Raw genomic sequence first — 13998 nt, 5'->3', positions numbered from 1 at the left:
TGGCTATTAATTCCAAAAAGACTTTAGGTTTCTTTTCATAAGAAAAGAATATAAAGCCTCCACTGTGGTGGGAGGCAGTATGTAAAGTTATTAAACTAATGCAGAAAAAGAACCTGTATTAAGTCCTTTCTGGTACTGTGGTATTATAAGTGAATATCGAAGAGGGATCGAAGTGAATATTGAAGAGTTTAGCCTTTTCATAAACTGTATCACTACCCATACTCCTGATATTTTTCTCCAGAGCTGAAAGAAGTTCTTCTTGCCTACAACCTTAAAAATGTTTATATCAACATGTTGTTTTTTAAATCAAATCTATAACCAGCAAGTAATCAAGAGAACCACTTAGCCAGTGGTTACTGGTACTGTTCTTTTTCTTTTTTCTTCCCCATAATCTGTTATTGAGTAGTTATAAAAAAACACATACAGCATTCTTTATCTTCATCACAGCATTAATAGATGTCTGGGCACATGGGGATAAACATAGCAACAGTTAACAATTTGGGGTCAGGGGACTGGAGCTAATACTTCCTCTGCCTCTCTCTCCAGCCATCCCCCCAAAACCCCTACATAAAATAACATGGAATCAGACGACTGTCGTATTTCCAAATAAACTAGAGAAAAGAGTGACAGAGAAAACAGAGTTGGTGATATACTGTGTGATATATCCTTGTTCTGGATCCACATAGGCAATGTTTCAGGTGACAATGTATTTTATTTTGTAAGTGCATAGATTCTATTTAAAGAGCCTCTTGCATGTTTTGTGTAAAAACTTGCAGCAGTCGAAACTGACAAACAGATTGAGGAAAAGTCAAGAATAAATTGTAAGCGTCAAGATATTAGCATTTAATCTTTATGCTAAAACTGAAGCTAAGGGAAATTAAAGGTAGAAGCTTCGGTAGAGGTAGAATTTCTTTACTGAGATAACTTGTAAACTTACTGGTAACTTCCAGTGTAAACTGTGGCCATACTTTACAGATATCTTCTGGAGATAATTATATATACATGCAGATCCATATATGCACACAGACTCTTTCTTTAAGTAGCTGTACCACAGAAGCAAAATGCACAATTATTACCTTGTCTGGGCATGCAGGTGAGAAAACAGGAGCACTCTTATGGGGGGGGGATGTGTGATGGGCAGATCCTCAGGCAAGTATTCACAAGTTTTTTTTTTCGGTGGTTTTGGTAAGTGCTTTGAAAGAACATAATCCTTTGTAAGTGAATACTAGCGGGCACTGTTAAATAAGCTTAAACTAGGATTCCTTTTTCCTGTAGGTGCACACAGCTTTAGTGCACCAAATAGAAAGACTAGATAAATATAAGCTATTTCTAAGATGTGCTTACATAAGCAAATAAGAATGTTACACACTGTCAAAATACGTAATTGTGGATTCATTTTGTGATTATATATCAGCATGGTAATATTACAAAATGCTACTTTTTAAAAAACTATATCTTAAATTAATTTTGACATATTTTTTGTTTTTAATAGAGCCTTTTCCAAATCTATTATACGCTCTTTTGCAAAACGCTGCATTAGACCATTTTTCTCAACAAGACTTGTTGGAAAAGTGCTGATCTTATTCTAGAGGGAGCTGGCTAATGAGGGAAAGCTTGCTACATGCTATTAGATGCCTTTTCATCAAACCTGTAACCTTGTTTGTCTTTCCCACTGCTCTTTTAGGGTTTTATTTTTTACGATTTCTTGCGACAGTGTGTTTGCAGCAAAATGCCTTTTTTCCACTAGTGGTTTTACAGCACAGCAAACCAAGGAAATACTTCATGTTGGTGTTACCTTACCACAGATATCAAAAACACCTGTCTGAGGAAACACCAAACAGCAGCTCTAGCTTAGAAAGCTTTGAACGGCAGCAGAAATTCAAGTAAACAAGGATGTCAATGCAAATCACGGAGTATATACTTCTTATCTGTGGATTGGGCTTTGAGCAACCTGCAAGGTGTCCCTGCCCATGGCAGGGGGGTTGGAACTAGATGATCTTTAAGGTCCCTTCCAACCCAAACCATTCTATGATTCGCTGTTCTGATTAATATGAGTGTTATCAAACTGGGGCATAGTTTTTGAAGGTGCTCTGCAAATTACTTCCCATCCTCTGGAGGGAGGAGGGTCCTTGCTTTTATATGAAGGGATAAAGCTGTGCACCAGGCTTTCTTCAGCAAGCGTGGAGGAGAAATGGCCACTGTCTTCCTCAGATCTCTTGGAATCAATTTCCCTGGAAGATTTCTGTGAGAGGGCATGTAACATGCAGAGGGTGTAAAGTGAGGGTCTGAAATAGCCACTGTGTTACTTCAGTTGTTTCCTTAAGACTCTGACCTCTGTGTGTTTTGCTGCTGATGTATAGTTTTCACCCCTCTTGTTCTGGGAGCGATTCGTGGGTTTCTGAATGACGAAACCTTTCCCTGTAAGGCAAGGGTGTGTCTTTGGGTCTGAGCAGGCTCTGGGTGCAGGATGAAGCTGGTAAGACTGACTGAATGCTTGGAGGCAGAAACTGGGCCTTGCGGTCATCGTGCTCTCGCCTTGGCTCCTCCATCCCCACCGTGCTGCTGGGGACCCCGCACTTAGAAGGCACCAAACCCTGCACAGCTACAGCTAACTATAGCAAGCCACATTCCCGGCTCCGTACATTCCCCCCGCTCCCTGCTGCGTGCCGGGGTATCGCCAACGGAGCAGGAACACTTGTGGTGATATCTGACCCATCGGTGATCGCTTTCCCAACCTATAGATTTGTAATCCATCTCTCTCAGTGGATTGTCCTGAGGGGAGGGAGGCATGTCCGTGTGAACGAGAGCTGAAGCTGATCTGGTGAGATGTCATGTCTCAGGCTTGAAAGCAGCTGGACCAAATCATACAAAGTTCATCTGGCATTGTCAGTCTGCGTGTATATGATAGGGAGTCCAGGCCCCGCATCTAAGGTTAGGGGTTTTTTAATTTCTTTTTTTTTTTTAATGAATTCTCTCCTCACTAAAAAGGGAAGTTTTTTGCAATAAAAATATAGGCAAGTACAACCAGTTGTTGCAAATTTGCAGCTTTTGAAGACAGTTATGTATCTGCAGGTAAGTATTCACTAAAAATTTTCTAATACTTTACTTTTTGAAGAAGCCAAGATAAATTACACGTAATTGCAATATGTGTCCCTAAGACAATAAATCCTATATGAACTTCTTTTGTGTTTTAAGAGGACAGTATGTCTGACGGTTTTAGAGCAGAAACAAGTAGGTTCAGAAGTGATTTATAAGTAGTGCCTAGATAACTGGAGCTGGGATACTTCTAGGAAAGTGTGGGTAGAAGGATGTCAGACAGTATCCAAGAGGAGGGTATTTATGAAAGGTATTGATGGTAGAATGTATAAGGCTATTGCCAGCAGCTCCTTGAAATTCTTACTACCATAGAAAATTAATTTATTTTTGAAATGTGAAGTAGTTTTGGTTTACATCTCAGGTCTTGATAGGCTCTACACATGTACAGATTTTCAATTAGGATGGATGGTAACTTACCAACTAGATTGGGTTGGTAAGTTGGAGAAGAGAAAGCAGAATTCAACAAGCTTGATTCAAAATGAAAAGAAAGCAGCCAGTTAATTCTCATTAGTGTCATAAGATCTAATTCCCTCACTTGCATTTTTAAGATGGAGATATGTCACTGGATCAGCATATAAGGAAAGGTACCTTTAAAATTGCGAAACGCTGTATAGTTGCTCTCTGAATTTCAGTCCACTGAAAAACTGATTGGAATTAAATTTTAAAGTTAATTTGTTAAAATAGATTAAGTCACAATTTCAGTACAAGTTAATCTCTTAGGAATTAAATTAAATAACCTATGGCTCCATGACTAGCATCAACATTTTTGATATAAGACCTGAAAAGTAAAAGCAAAAGTCAAACTGTCAGTACCCCTTTTTTAGAAGAAAATAGTGTATAACTTCAGAAGTTATGCTTAAATTGGTACAATACTGGGTAGAGTTTTCATTCGACTTAGCTTCCACAATGCTTAAATGTGAAACTTTGAACTCAAGTAGCTTAAAAAGCTCATCAGCAATGGTATTTTTTTCAGGTGCTTCTGGGAAGCAGGACAGGTGTGATACAGCAGGCTGCCTCAGGGCAGAGGGGGATCAATTGCTTGGTCAGTGTGTTTGCATCCCTTCTGTGGGATGAATGCAAGTCCAGTAGAATACTAGCCCAGTAGAAAATAATGTTTTATAGCCCAGTCCTCTCTTCCATGAATGTCTGTGGAAAAGAAGCATTTGAAAGTGTAGAAATATGAATTCTGAGATCACTACTGTTGGCCCAGGGATGCTGGTAGGTGTACCTGGAGCTACAGTTAACTACTTCTGCCCTGGAGTCTTTTACCAGAAGTATTGCTAGTGGAAAGCATTGTGATGTTACGTGTATAAAGTACCAGTTTCAGTATCTCTTTGTGTGAGCGAGATTTCTCAGGTCGCAGATGAACCTTGATCAGCACCAGAGAACAAACATGCTTGACGTTCTCAAGAATGTTGGATACGCCGGGAGTCACAACCCTGTCTTGAGGTGAAAAGCTTCAGTTGTACCTGAGCTTTCAGTGTCTCTGGTGCTTGCAGGGCCACTGAGGTGGTGATGCCTTGTCTTTACCTGTACCTCCTTGCAAATTCAATACATGTGGATATGGATTAAGAATCTGTTGCAAGTTTCAACAAATAAAATTCCAGTTGGATGTAAGGGGAAAAAAATATTCCCAGGGAGGGTGGTAAAGCATGGGACAGGTTGGTCAAAGAGACTGTGACATACCCATACTTGGAAATTTTTAAAATCTAGTGGGATGAGCCCTGGAGTGATGTGATCTGACTTTGCAGTTAGCCCAGCTTGGAGCTAGGGGTTAAAATAGATGACCTCTGAGGGTCACTTCCAATCTCAATTACTAGGTCATTTTATCTGCCATTCTACTGTGGAGCATGGTCTCGGGACAGGGAGTCTTTAGCAATTTTTGTGAGCTGGAAAGGTGTGTGTTTACCACCCTGTTAGCTATATTTTTAGTTGGCAAGATTTAGAAGTAGCTGAGTAACTGCAGGTGATTTAGTGAAATACTCAGTTCCAGGACTACTCACTCTCCCAAGACTCTCAGAACTATTAACTAAAATTGAAGCTTCACCAGATCTGTGCAAAGTAGGTAAATGTACCGGTTTTGCAGAAGAGTACATGAAATACAGGAATGGAGCTATTTATGCAGGCAATCAGCAGAAAGATGCCTAGGCAGAAATTAGGCAGCCCAGCTTCATGCTGTACTGTGGGCATTATGAAAGCTTGGCGTAATTCTTTCATACGGTTTATGGAATATTTCTTTTTTCACCAAAAAAAAAAAATCCCATACTTTTTAAATCATTCACTCTAACAGCAGAATCTTTCTGGTGTTCATTACAAAATGCCAAATCCATTTGCAATGGTAATGGGAAAGGGAGTGGGGCCACAGGTGGCATAAGAAGGAAACCCATCCATGGAGGGGTCAAACAGAGTTCATAACTATATTTACTCTGCTGCTTTTATTTTTAAAAAGTTTGGTGCTAACGTATCTGCCTCAGTAATAAAAGCAAGTTTTCATTAAGGGCAAGGATCACTCAGATTCTCATCTGATACAAAGAGTGTTTAAACGAAGAGGGAGGATTATATAGAAAACGATGTATCGAAATCTGGAAATAACTATACCTTATGTTTGATGCTGTGAAACATGCCTTAGAAAACCATTGTTGTCTTAGGACAGCTGCAGTATTAATTAATGCAAATGCTGAGTTAAGCAGGGGGTTGCTTGTGGTGTCTTTTCATCTGGCACATGGACTGCACGGGATAGTGCCTGCCTGCTTCCCTGTGCTTAGGGAGAGGGGAAAAAAAATATCTTTTCTCTTTTATTTCTGCTCATACAGATCCACATCCAGAGAACAGAAGGGTGTGACCACATGACCTGTTCACAGTGTAACACTAATTTCTGTTACCGTTGTGGGGAGAGATACCGCCAGCTCCGGTTCTTCGGAGATCACACCTCAAACCTCAGTATCTTTGGATGCAAATACCGCTACCTCCCCGAGAGACCACATTTAAGGAGATTAGTGCGAGGCTCTGTCTGTGGTGAGTGGATATATGTTCCTCCTGGAGAGCTGTACAATGAGGTGATGGGGGGCGATAATAGTTAAAAATTATTGGCTTAAAGTATCAGATGGGCAGCCTTTTGTTTAATTATGTAGAAGGTGGTTTATTAAATATATTTAAATGTAAAGCATTTGCCCTCCCTGGACTGTGTATGAATAAGTATCACGTCCCCTTCTGATACTTTCTGTTTCCTAACCCTTTTTAATAATATCTAAGCAAACTGGAAAAATACTGGCCATATGCGTATTGCTGGCTGTGATCATTATTCTAAAAGCATATAGGAGAAATAGATCAGAGCAGGAACCTTTTTTAAATGAACCTCTGTGTCAAGCATTTGTTTGAATAAAGCGTTGTTTGCATTAGAATCTGACCTGGTTTTGAAAAAACAAACTACTCAGGCCATTTAAATAGGAGGGCATTTACCTTTTAACTGTTAGCTTTTCTTCAGATAAAATCCAGCTTAAAACAAAATACAACTGTATACATTGATTTATCTCACAGGAGTATAATGCCGAAAGGTTGACTTTTTATTTAAAAAAAAAAAAAGCATTTCTAATTTGCTTTTGAACCATGTGTATATCTGTCTCAACCTACAGAAGCACAAGAAAAACGGATAACAAAGTAGATCACCTTATGTCATATGTTGCATATGCATTAATTTCAGTCGTTGTAGTGATTTTACAGCGTGTAAAGCTATCTATAACATTATAGGAATTTATTGTATTAGATGTCAAAAAACGGGAACCTGTAAAGGGAAGCAGGACCTTTGGTACTTTGAATAAAAGCATAGAAATAAGAGATGACTTGGAATTCACCTAGGATGAAGAAATGCTTTGAGCTTATCAATTGGTAATGCTGAATGTAGAGGCAAAGGTAAGATACTGAACGTGTGGAAAGAGCAGTCAGTAGACCTGTGGTGAAAACAGGACTTCTGGGCCAAACGCGTTCCAGTAAGAAAGCTAGGTGATTTCCATTTTAGAGTAACACAAGAGTTGGCACACAGACTTATAGGCCTGGTAATAAGAATGCCAGTCTTGCTGATCTGCAGAGTTGTGGGAGGCTCGCAAGCCTGGAACGCTTGTTTAACAAATGACATTAACTCATCCAGGCCCATTAGTTTGACCTGAGGAACTTGCAAAGCTTTAGAACAAGTTTTGAGAGAGGTGAATTAAAGGTGCAGAAATAAATAGGAAAGTGGATAAAAATTCAAAATGGATTGGATGTCCCTACTCTGATACGTTTTATAGAGGAAAATTCCAACACATGGGAAGATCGAGTCTAGATTAAATAACAATGCTGGCGCTAGAGCACATGGGTATAAACTGTTCATGAATAAACTTAAGCTTAAAATTTCAGGGGCCGTTTCAAAGTAAGGTTTCAGAACAGCTTTTCATAAAAGCCACAATGGCCGACAACGTAAGCTATTTTAAAATTAATTGTGGTACATTTGGTGGAATTAGTAGTATCTGTGATAGCATAGGATTGTGCTCAGATTCATCACCAGTTCTGCGCTGCTCACATGCAGAGTCATGGGTTATCCAAAGATTAAACCTTCTATGCACAATCGATACACAAATACAAAATAAGTGTTTCTTATCAAAAGATAGACCTGCCATTTCTTTCAATGGTTTACATGACAGGTATCTGAATAAGCCGTTGGCATGTTTTAATGTCACGTGCAAAGTCCAAAATATAGGTGCAGGTACTGCATAACTACTATCCTTGTTTGGTTTTTAGGAACAATAATGCACAACCTTTTCATTTTAAAAAGAAACAGCTTTTAGGAGTAAGAAAGAAAATTAGTTTATTTGCAAATAGTGACTTAGAGGCAGTAAAGAAATGTGGAAGTGCATATGTCAGTTAAAGTTCAGTGGTTGAAGATATATACATTCATATTTATAAAAACACGCATAGAGAAGGTGTAAGATTTCACTTTCATTTCCTGTTTGCAAATGTACTTGTGGTTTGCCTTAATTAGTAAACCAAGAAAGATTAGCACAACTTACGGCCTCATCTGAAATTTCTCATAGGGTTTTGGTTAAAAATTTCTCTCCAGGATTACCTCTGTCATACAACATTATTTTCCACAGGAATGGTCGTCATTGGAATAGAGACAGAGCTAGCTGAACCTGCCAGCATGTGTAGTAATTGCCCTCATTTTTACAATGGTTTAATGCCCAGATTGACAATGTTTCAAAGAATTCCTCATTGATACCCGTGAGCCTAAATCCCTCAGTCATCTCTAGAGCTCTATATTTATATTTTAATATTGACCTGGACCCAGTCAGGGTCCGGGTCCAGGACCCTTAACGCTCCGGACCCTTAACAGAATTAATGCTTGAAAATAAAATTTAAAAAAAAAGTTCAAACAATTTACATCAGATTCAGGAATTCATCTCGCTTCTCTTCCTCTATTGAATTAGATTTTGGTTATGATTAGCATATGTGAGCCAGTCTTGATTTTTTTTTTGTAAACTTTTTTTCCACACAAACACACATGTGGGCACTCACACACTTTTTTTAAGAAGGCATGATGTTGTAAGGGCTTATCTCCTGACATTGTTGTTTCCAGACAGTATAATCCCAAACTGATACTGTTTGTGGATTCTGCCATCTTGAATGGTGGAAATTTGACAAGATCTGCTGTCTTTTTAAAACTTCAACAGAATTGATCAGTGCAAATTGGGCACATGTAGAATTGGGATGGGGAGGGGAGTAAAAAAACCGAACAAACAAAACCACAAACAACCAAAAAAAAAAAATCAAAGCCTCCCAAATTAATTGCCAAGTGTAAAGGTCTGAATTCGTCCCCAACAGCCATCAATTAGAAATAAGATTTCTCTCACTGTGAATTTCCAGTAATCATGGTTTTGGATGCTTTCTTAGGTAAGGTTTGTATCTGAACCTTTGCTTAATAACTATCAATAGATGTATCCTTCACCAACTTATACAGTTCTTAAATTATTTATAGCTTTGGCTTCCACGTTACCTTTGACAGATGCTGTAGGATTTCACTATGTTGTGCAGAGAAAGTACTTTCATCCTTCTGTTGTGTGTTTGTGTGATTTGTTTTTTTAATAGATAGCTGATAATTTCATTGGCTACTTCTTTTATCATAAAATTGAGTAAATAATAATAGCTTGCTTACCCTCTCATATCTTTCTCTTATAGACCCTCCATCAGATTCTTCTTTGTCATGATCTTTGATATTTTTTTTGTTGCTTTGTTTTGAACTGAGCTTCCTAATCATAATCGTTTAAGATCAAGTTGAAAACTGAGAAATGATTAATTCCAGTTAGGGATCACGCCTAGGCTCACCGATGTCCTGGTAGCCAGAACTGTAAACATCAATACATCAAGGCTTTACCAGGCAAGAGTGGAGCGTTATCATCACGAGGTGTTACTGCACATTCGGAGGGTCAGCAGAAGGCGTTAGAAAGAGGAGGTGGTGGCAGAGAAATAGGCCATTAGAAGCGTGGTCTCTAAATTTAAGTACCATGTAGCAAGAAGTGAAGGTTGGATTTCCTGTAGAAAAATGCCTCTGCTACTTAGCTAAGTAGTGGAAATTAAGAGGACGTTATCTTGGCTGTCAGTGGGAGAGGGCTGAGGTGTTGCTAGATACGTTTTCTTCTGTGACTTTATTCTCTTGCTATGGAGAGGAAATCCTTATTTAAGCAAATGTGGTGATTTTGTAATGAACGTTATTTGGCTTGTTTCTGCCAAACCTGGGTGGGTGGGGTGTTTAGAAGGGAAAGAACACTTCATGGCAGGCTGGCATGCTATCGTGGTTTCTGTTGAGAAGTGAACGTTTGTGCCTCTGATCACAAACTGTTCCGTAATAAAAATAACAGAAACGCATTTATGGCAGCATAAATTCAAACGTATGTTTCTTCATAAATCAATGGTTTTGTAAAGGTAATAGAAACCACAGGGAGAAGAAAATAAACTGGGAGCAGAAGTGGCCTCTGAATTGAAAACTTCTCTCCCTTCTTTAGCCAGCCCATTTTTTTAGAGAAACTTAGTCTGTGACCAGTACGGTAAGGTGAAATGGCTTTTATCCTTCAGTCCCAGTGGACTTAAAAATTTCATTCCCCTAGCAATTATTTGGCTAAGTTATTGAAAGCAGGATGTTTGGTTGTAACTGGAGTTAGTGATGAATTGCACGGAAAGGAAAAACATGTTCAGCTGTCTTAAATGTACTTAAGATGCCACTTAAGTACCACTTGAATTCAGTTGGGTGAATTATATTCAAAGTCAATTGCCAGTTACTTCATGGATATGTAACAGGACACAACATGTAATGATGCTATTAAAGCAAATGAAGTTTTTTTGCAAAGTAAACAGCATTACAAATAGGCTTCTGAAAGTCTGTTTTCAGATCGGACTGATGTGCACTCCTGTCCCAAGACAGAGTGCAAGATTCATTTTGTGTGCATGGCTTTGAGCACTGCAGAAGGAAGCATGCATTTCTAGGATCCAACCTTCATTAGCAACTTTAGGATTTAAGTCGGTCTGATTTGTAAAAAGTCTCCGATATACACTTAGTAGGAGTCTTTAAAAACAGATGCAATCTTGGATTAGAACTTAAATCTACATAGATATAACTGTTTTGATTTGTAAGTAGATACTTTTAGTGGCTCTGTTGCTTAAACATATAATGACTTGGAAGACAAAACTTTTTATTTCTCATATGCTACTGATTAAATTTGTTTTCTAAAGCTAGTATATTAATTTTTTACATGGCAAAGAATTCTCTAAGGATTTATGTGGTTTTGTATATATTACCCTAAAACCCATGACCAAACCCAAAGTTATGCAAGGGGAAAATATTCCCTCATGTTTCTCTAAACGTTTCCTCATTTTGCAGAAAAACATCATTCTCTATATCGCAAGCAGTGCAACCCCTCTGAGACACCTGCAAATACAGTTATTACATTGCCACAGATGTCTAAATCTTCATGCTGAGTAACTCAGTAAAGAAACCGTTTACCATTAATTTCAGTAGAATTTTAAAAAGGTTCCCTTTTAGGCTTGTTCCATTTGCAACCATTTCTTTTTAAGTTATCTTTAAAAGCCAGCTTTGAACGTGACTAGACTGGCTATCATAACCTATTGCTGAGTTCACCATGTGACACAAGGACTAATGACATGAGATTTTATTCAGCTCTAGGGCAAGTTTTAAGTTTTACATTTTCTCTCTCTGCTAGCAGTCTCGGGGCTAACAGACAGTGGATCTTTGGGAAGTTTAGTGCCTGCACTAAACGTCCTTGATCTCAGCAGCATTTCTTGGTGTATCACCATTCCCTCTATGATTGAGAGCCTCATAATCCTTCATGCTCTGACAAACAATGTGTGTCAGACTGGAATTGGATCTAAAGTAATGTTCAATTCAGACATGTAAAAGGGAGCATTTACAATTGTTTCATACAATGCTGATAAAAATGACTGGAGTAGAAGGTACATATCTGCTGCTTTGCAGTGATTGCTGCTGTTGGTACAAGTTACCCGATGGTAATTTATGCAAGTCTTGTGCGCCTTGTGTTAACTTGTTCCTTAATTTTAGTTTACAAAGGTAAAGAAAGATAAAGGATTTAAAGGTGGTAGATATATAAGGAGAAAAGGTATTTTGTTTTGTTTTTAAGGTTTAATCTTTAGAAAGAACGCATTGATAACCAAAGGAAGTTATTGTCCCATGACAATGAAAGGTCATTTTATCCTATAAGATCTTGGAACTATACGGTACTCATAGCTTCATATTCACAGGCAGAAGGAAAAAGACACTCACTCATGCTTTATTTCAGCTCTGAGTTAGTCAAATGTAAGTAAACAAGTTCTTAAACTGAATTAGCTTAGAAACCATTCTTTGTGTCTGCAAAGACATTACTCCAGTCAAAAGTGAGCTTAGCCCTTTCTGCAGACTCTGTTTCTCTGTACTTAGTCACCAGTTCAGTGTTTTAAGGTTTTTAACAATTTTGGTACCAAACGTCATAATTTTCTAACTTTCTGATTAGATAGTGATTAATAAAGTAGAGAGTTCATACCTTAAAACGATATTTTAAAAGCTTTACTTCGAAATTATTAAAGGCTCTGGTAATTTTGTATATGTTTTTAATCACTTATTTTTTGAGGTTTTCTTGAGGTTTTTCCATCATTCTACATTCCTTCTCCTGTCTACACTCGAATAATTTATTCGACAAGCTCGGTGTGTACAGAATGCAGTGCAGTGGAGTCCCAAGAAGGTTTACCATTAGGATGCCTAGCAACTAGAGTAATACCAATAATATTTGCCAATTTTTTTCTTCTAGGAATTAATCTTTCCCACCCACAGCACTCCTATGAAATTTAAAAGCTATCAAAACAGAGCATAAAAAGGACCAATTCATTTAGCTGCTGTAAATATTTCCAAAATATCTCATTTTTCCTTCAGGCTGCCCAAATTAGTGGCTCAGGTTATGGAGAGGTTTGCATCATTATTGAATGAAGTAATCCATTTACTGAAATCTGATACAAGTGACTTGAGAGAGGGAAGGGCAGGGAAGAGGGAGGTAACAAACTCACTTTTCCTCCCTTTCTAGAGGTGATTTTTCAAACCCATGCTTAACTTAGAGAATTGCTTAATTTCAAATCCCTGATCAAACTGCTGGTGGATCAGTAAAAATGCCTGCCCTGCTGCATTTTCAGACAGCTGAGGTAAGTGATGTCTTTGACCCGGCCGCTCAGCCAACACAGCCAGGGAGGTTCTGCCATTTAGTTGAAAGCACGTAACGCAAAACAGATAACTTAGATTAAAAGTTGAGTTTCAGCTTAAGTGTTTCAAAAGGAGCCCTGCCTTCCTTCTGTGCACTTCTACGTATGATAAACTCGTCGGAAGTAAAGAATGTGAGCACGTTTTATTTGTTCTTAGTGTCTTACGCTCTAGACAGAGTGCTGCACGGCCTCGCTGCCTTACTCATGTGAGAGCAGCAACATATTCTTTTAAATGTTGATCCAAAATAGACTTGGCTGTGGTTTGATTTAGACTGAAATCACAACTGTACACGAGGACTTCACCCTAGCCTTTTAAAGCAAGCAGAAGCGTATTTAGAGGTGATGGTCTCATCTCCTTGAGCTAACCTAAACTCTCCGAGACGCTGGTTTGCTTGGCAGCTTTCCAGGGTGGATGCTGTACAGTAGGATTCCGGAGAAGCCAAATGATAGTAGTCTTATAGCTATCGCATTCCTTTTGATGCCGGAGGGATTCCAGAATGGAAACAGAAGGGAATGCAAGCTAACTGTTAATGTACAAAATGAGCTGTGCTCGGAGAATTGGGGTGGGTGAAGAGGGCAGAGAGAAGCGTGTGCAGGGAGCTGGCTGAGTGGCGATAGCTCCTAGCTGGCTTTGTAGGATGAACGTGCAAATAACAATCCTGGTAAAGTATTTTAAAAAAAAAAAAAAAAAAACCAAACCAAAACGAACAAAAAAAGAAAACCAAAAAAACCCACCAGCTTTTGGGAGTCCGATATTGAAATATTTATGGATGGTTGGAAAGGGAGAAATAAAATGCCAACTTTAAATTGTTTAATGCATTTTGCATTTCAGCTGGAAAACTACTCATTACACCCCTAATACTGGTTCTGGGACTGGCACTGGGAGCCATAGCTGTTGTAATAGGTAAGAGTTCTGTATGTAAATGAGCCTGATTCTGATTTTGCAGTGACTTCCAGTATGACACCTCAGTATTTTCATCTTGAAGTGATGGACACAAAGTACAAATTTCATAGATACCGTTTTAGTATAAAGCACATGACTTTTTTCTAAAAAAAAAAACAAAAGTCTTTAGAATATTTTTCTTACTTGCATTTTATGCTAATTAGCTTTATTTTTTT

At 38.4% G+C, this 13998-nt stretch overlaps 1 protein-coding gene across 1 annotated transcript in view; it reads left to right on the top strand.

Annotated features, from left to right (window-relative positions):
- RNF217 (ring finger protein 217) overlaps window positions 1-13998 on the top strand; it is a 70183-nt gene that overhangs the window by 44861 nt on the left and 11324 nt on the right. Inside the window, exons 4-5 of the mRNA XM_063329684.1 lie at window positions 5910-6111; window positions 13712-13783. Coding sequence (XP_063185754.1) covers window positions 5910-6111; window positions 13712-13783 — 274 coding nt within the window. The remainder of the gene's footprint in view (window positions 1-5909; window positions 6112-13711; window positions 13784-13998) is intronic.

This window comes from Chroicocephalus ridibundus, chromosome 3 (genome assembly GCF_963924245.1).
Source record: "Chroicocephalus ridibundus chromosome 3, bChrRid1.1, whole genome shotgun sequence".
In the NCBI taxonomy this organism is placed as follows: Eukaryota; Metazoa; Chordata; class Aves; order Charadriiformes; family Laridae; genus Chroicocephalus; species Chroicocephalus ridibundus.
Note: the sequence above shows the minus strand (reverse complement) of the source record. Positions and strands in the feature narration are given on the sequence as shown.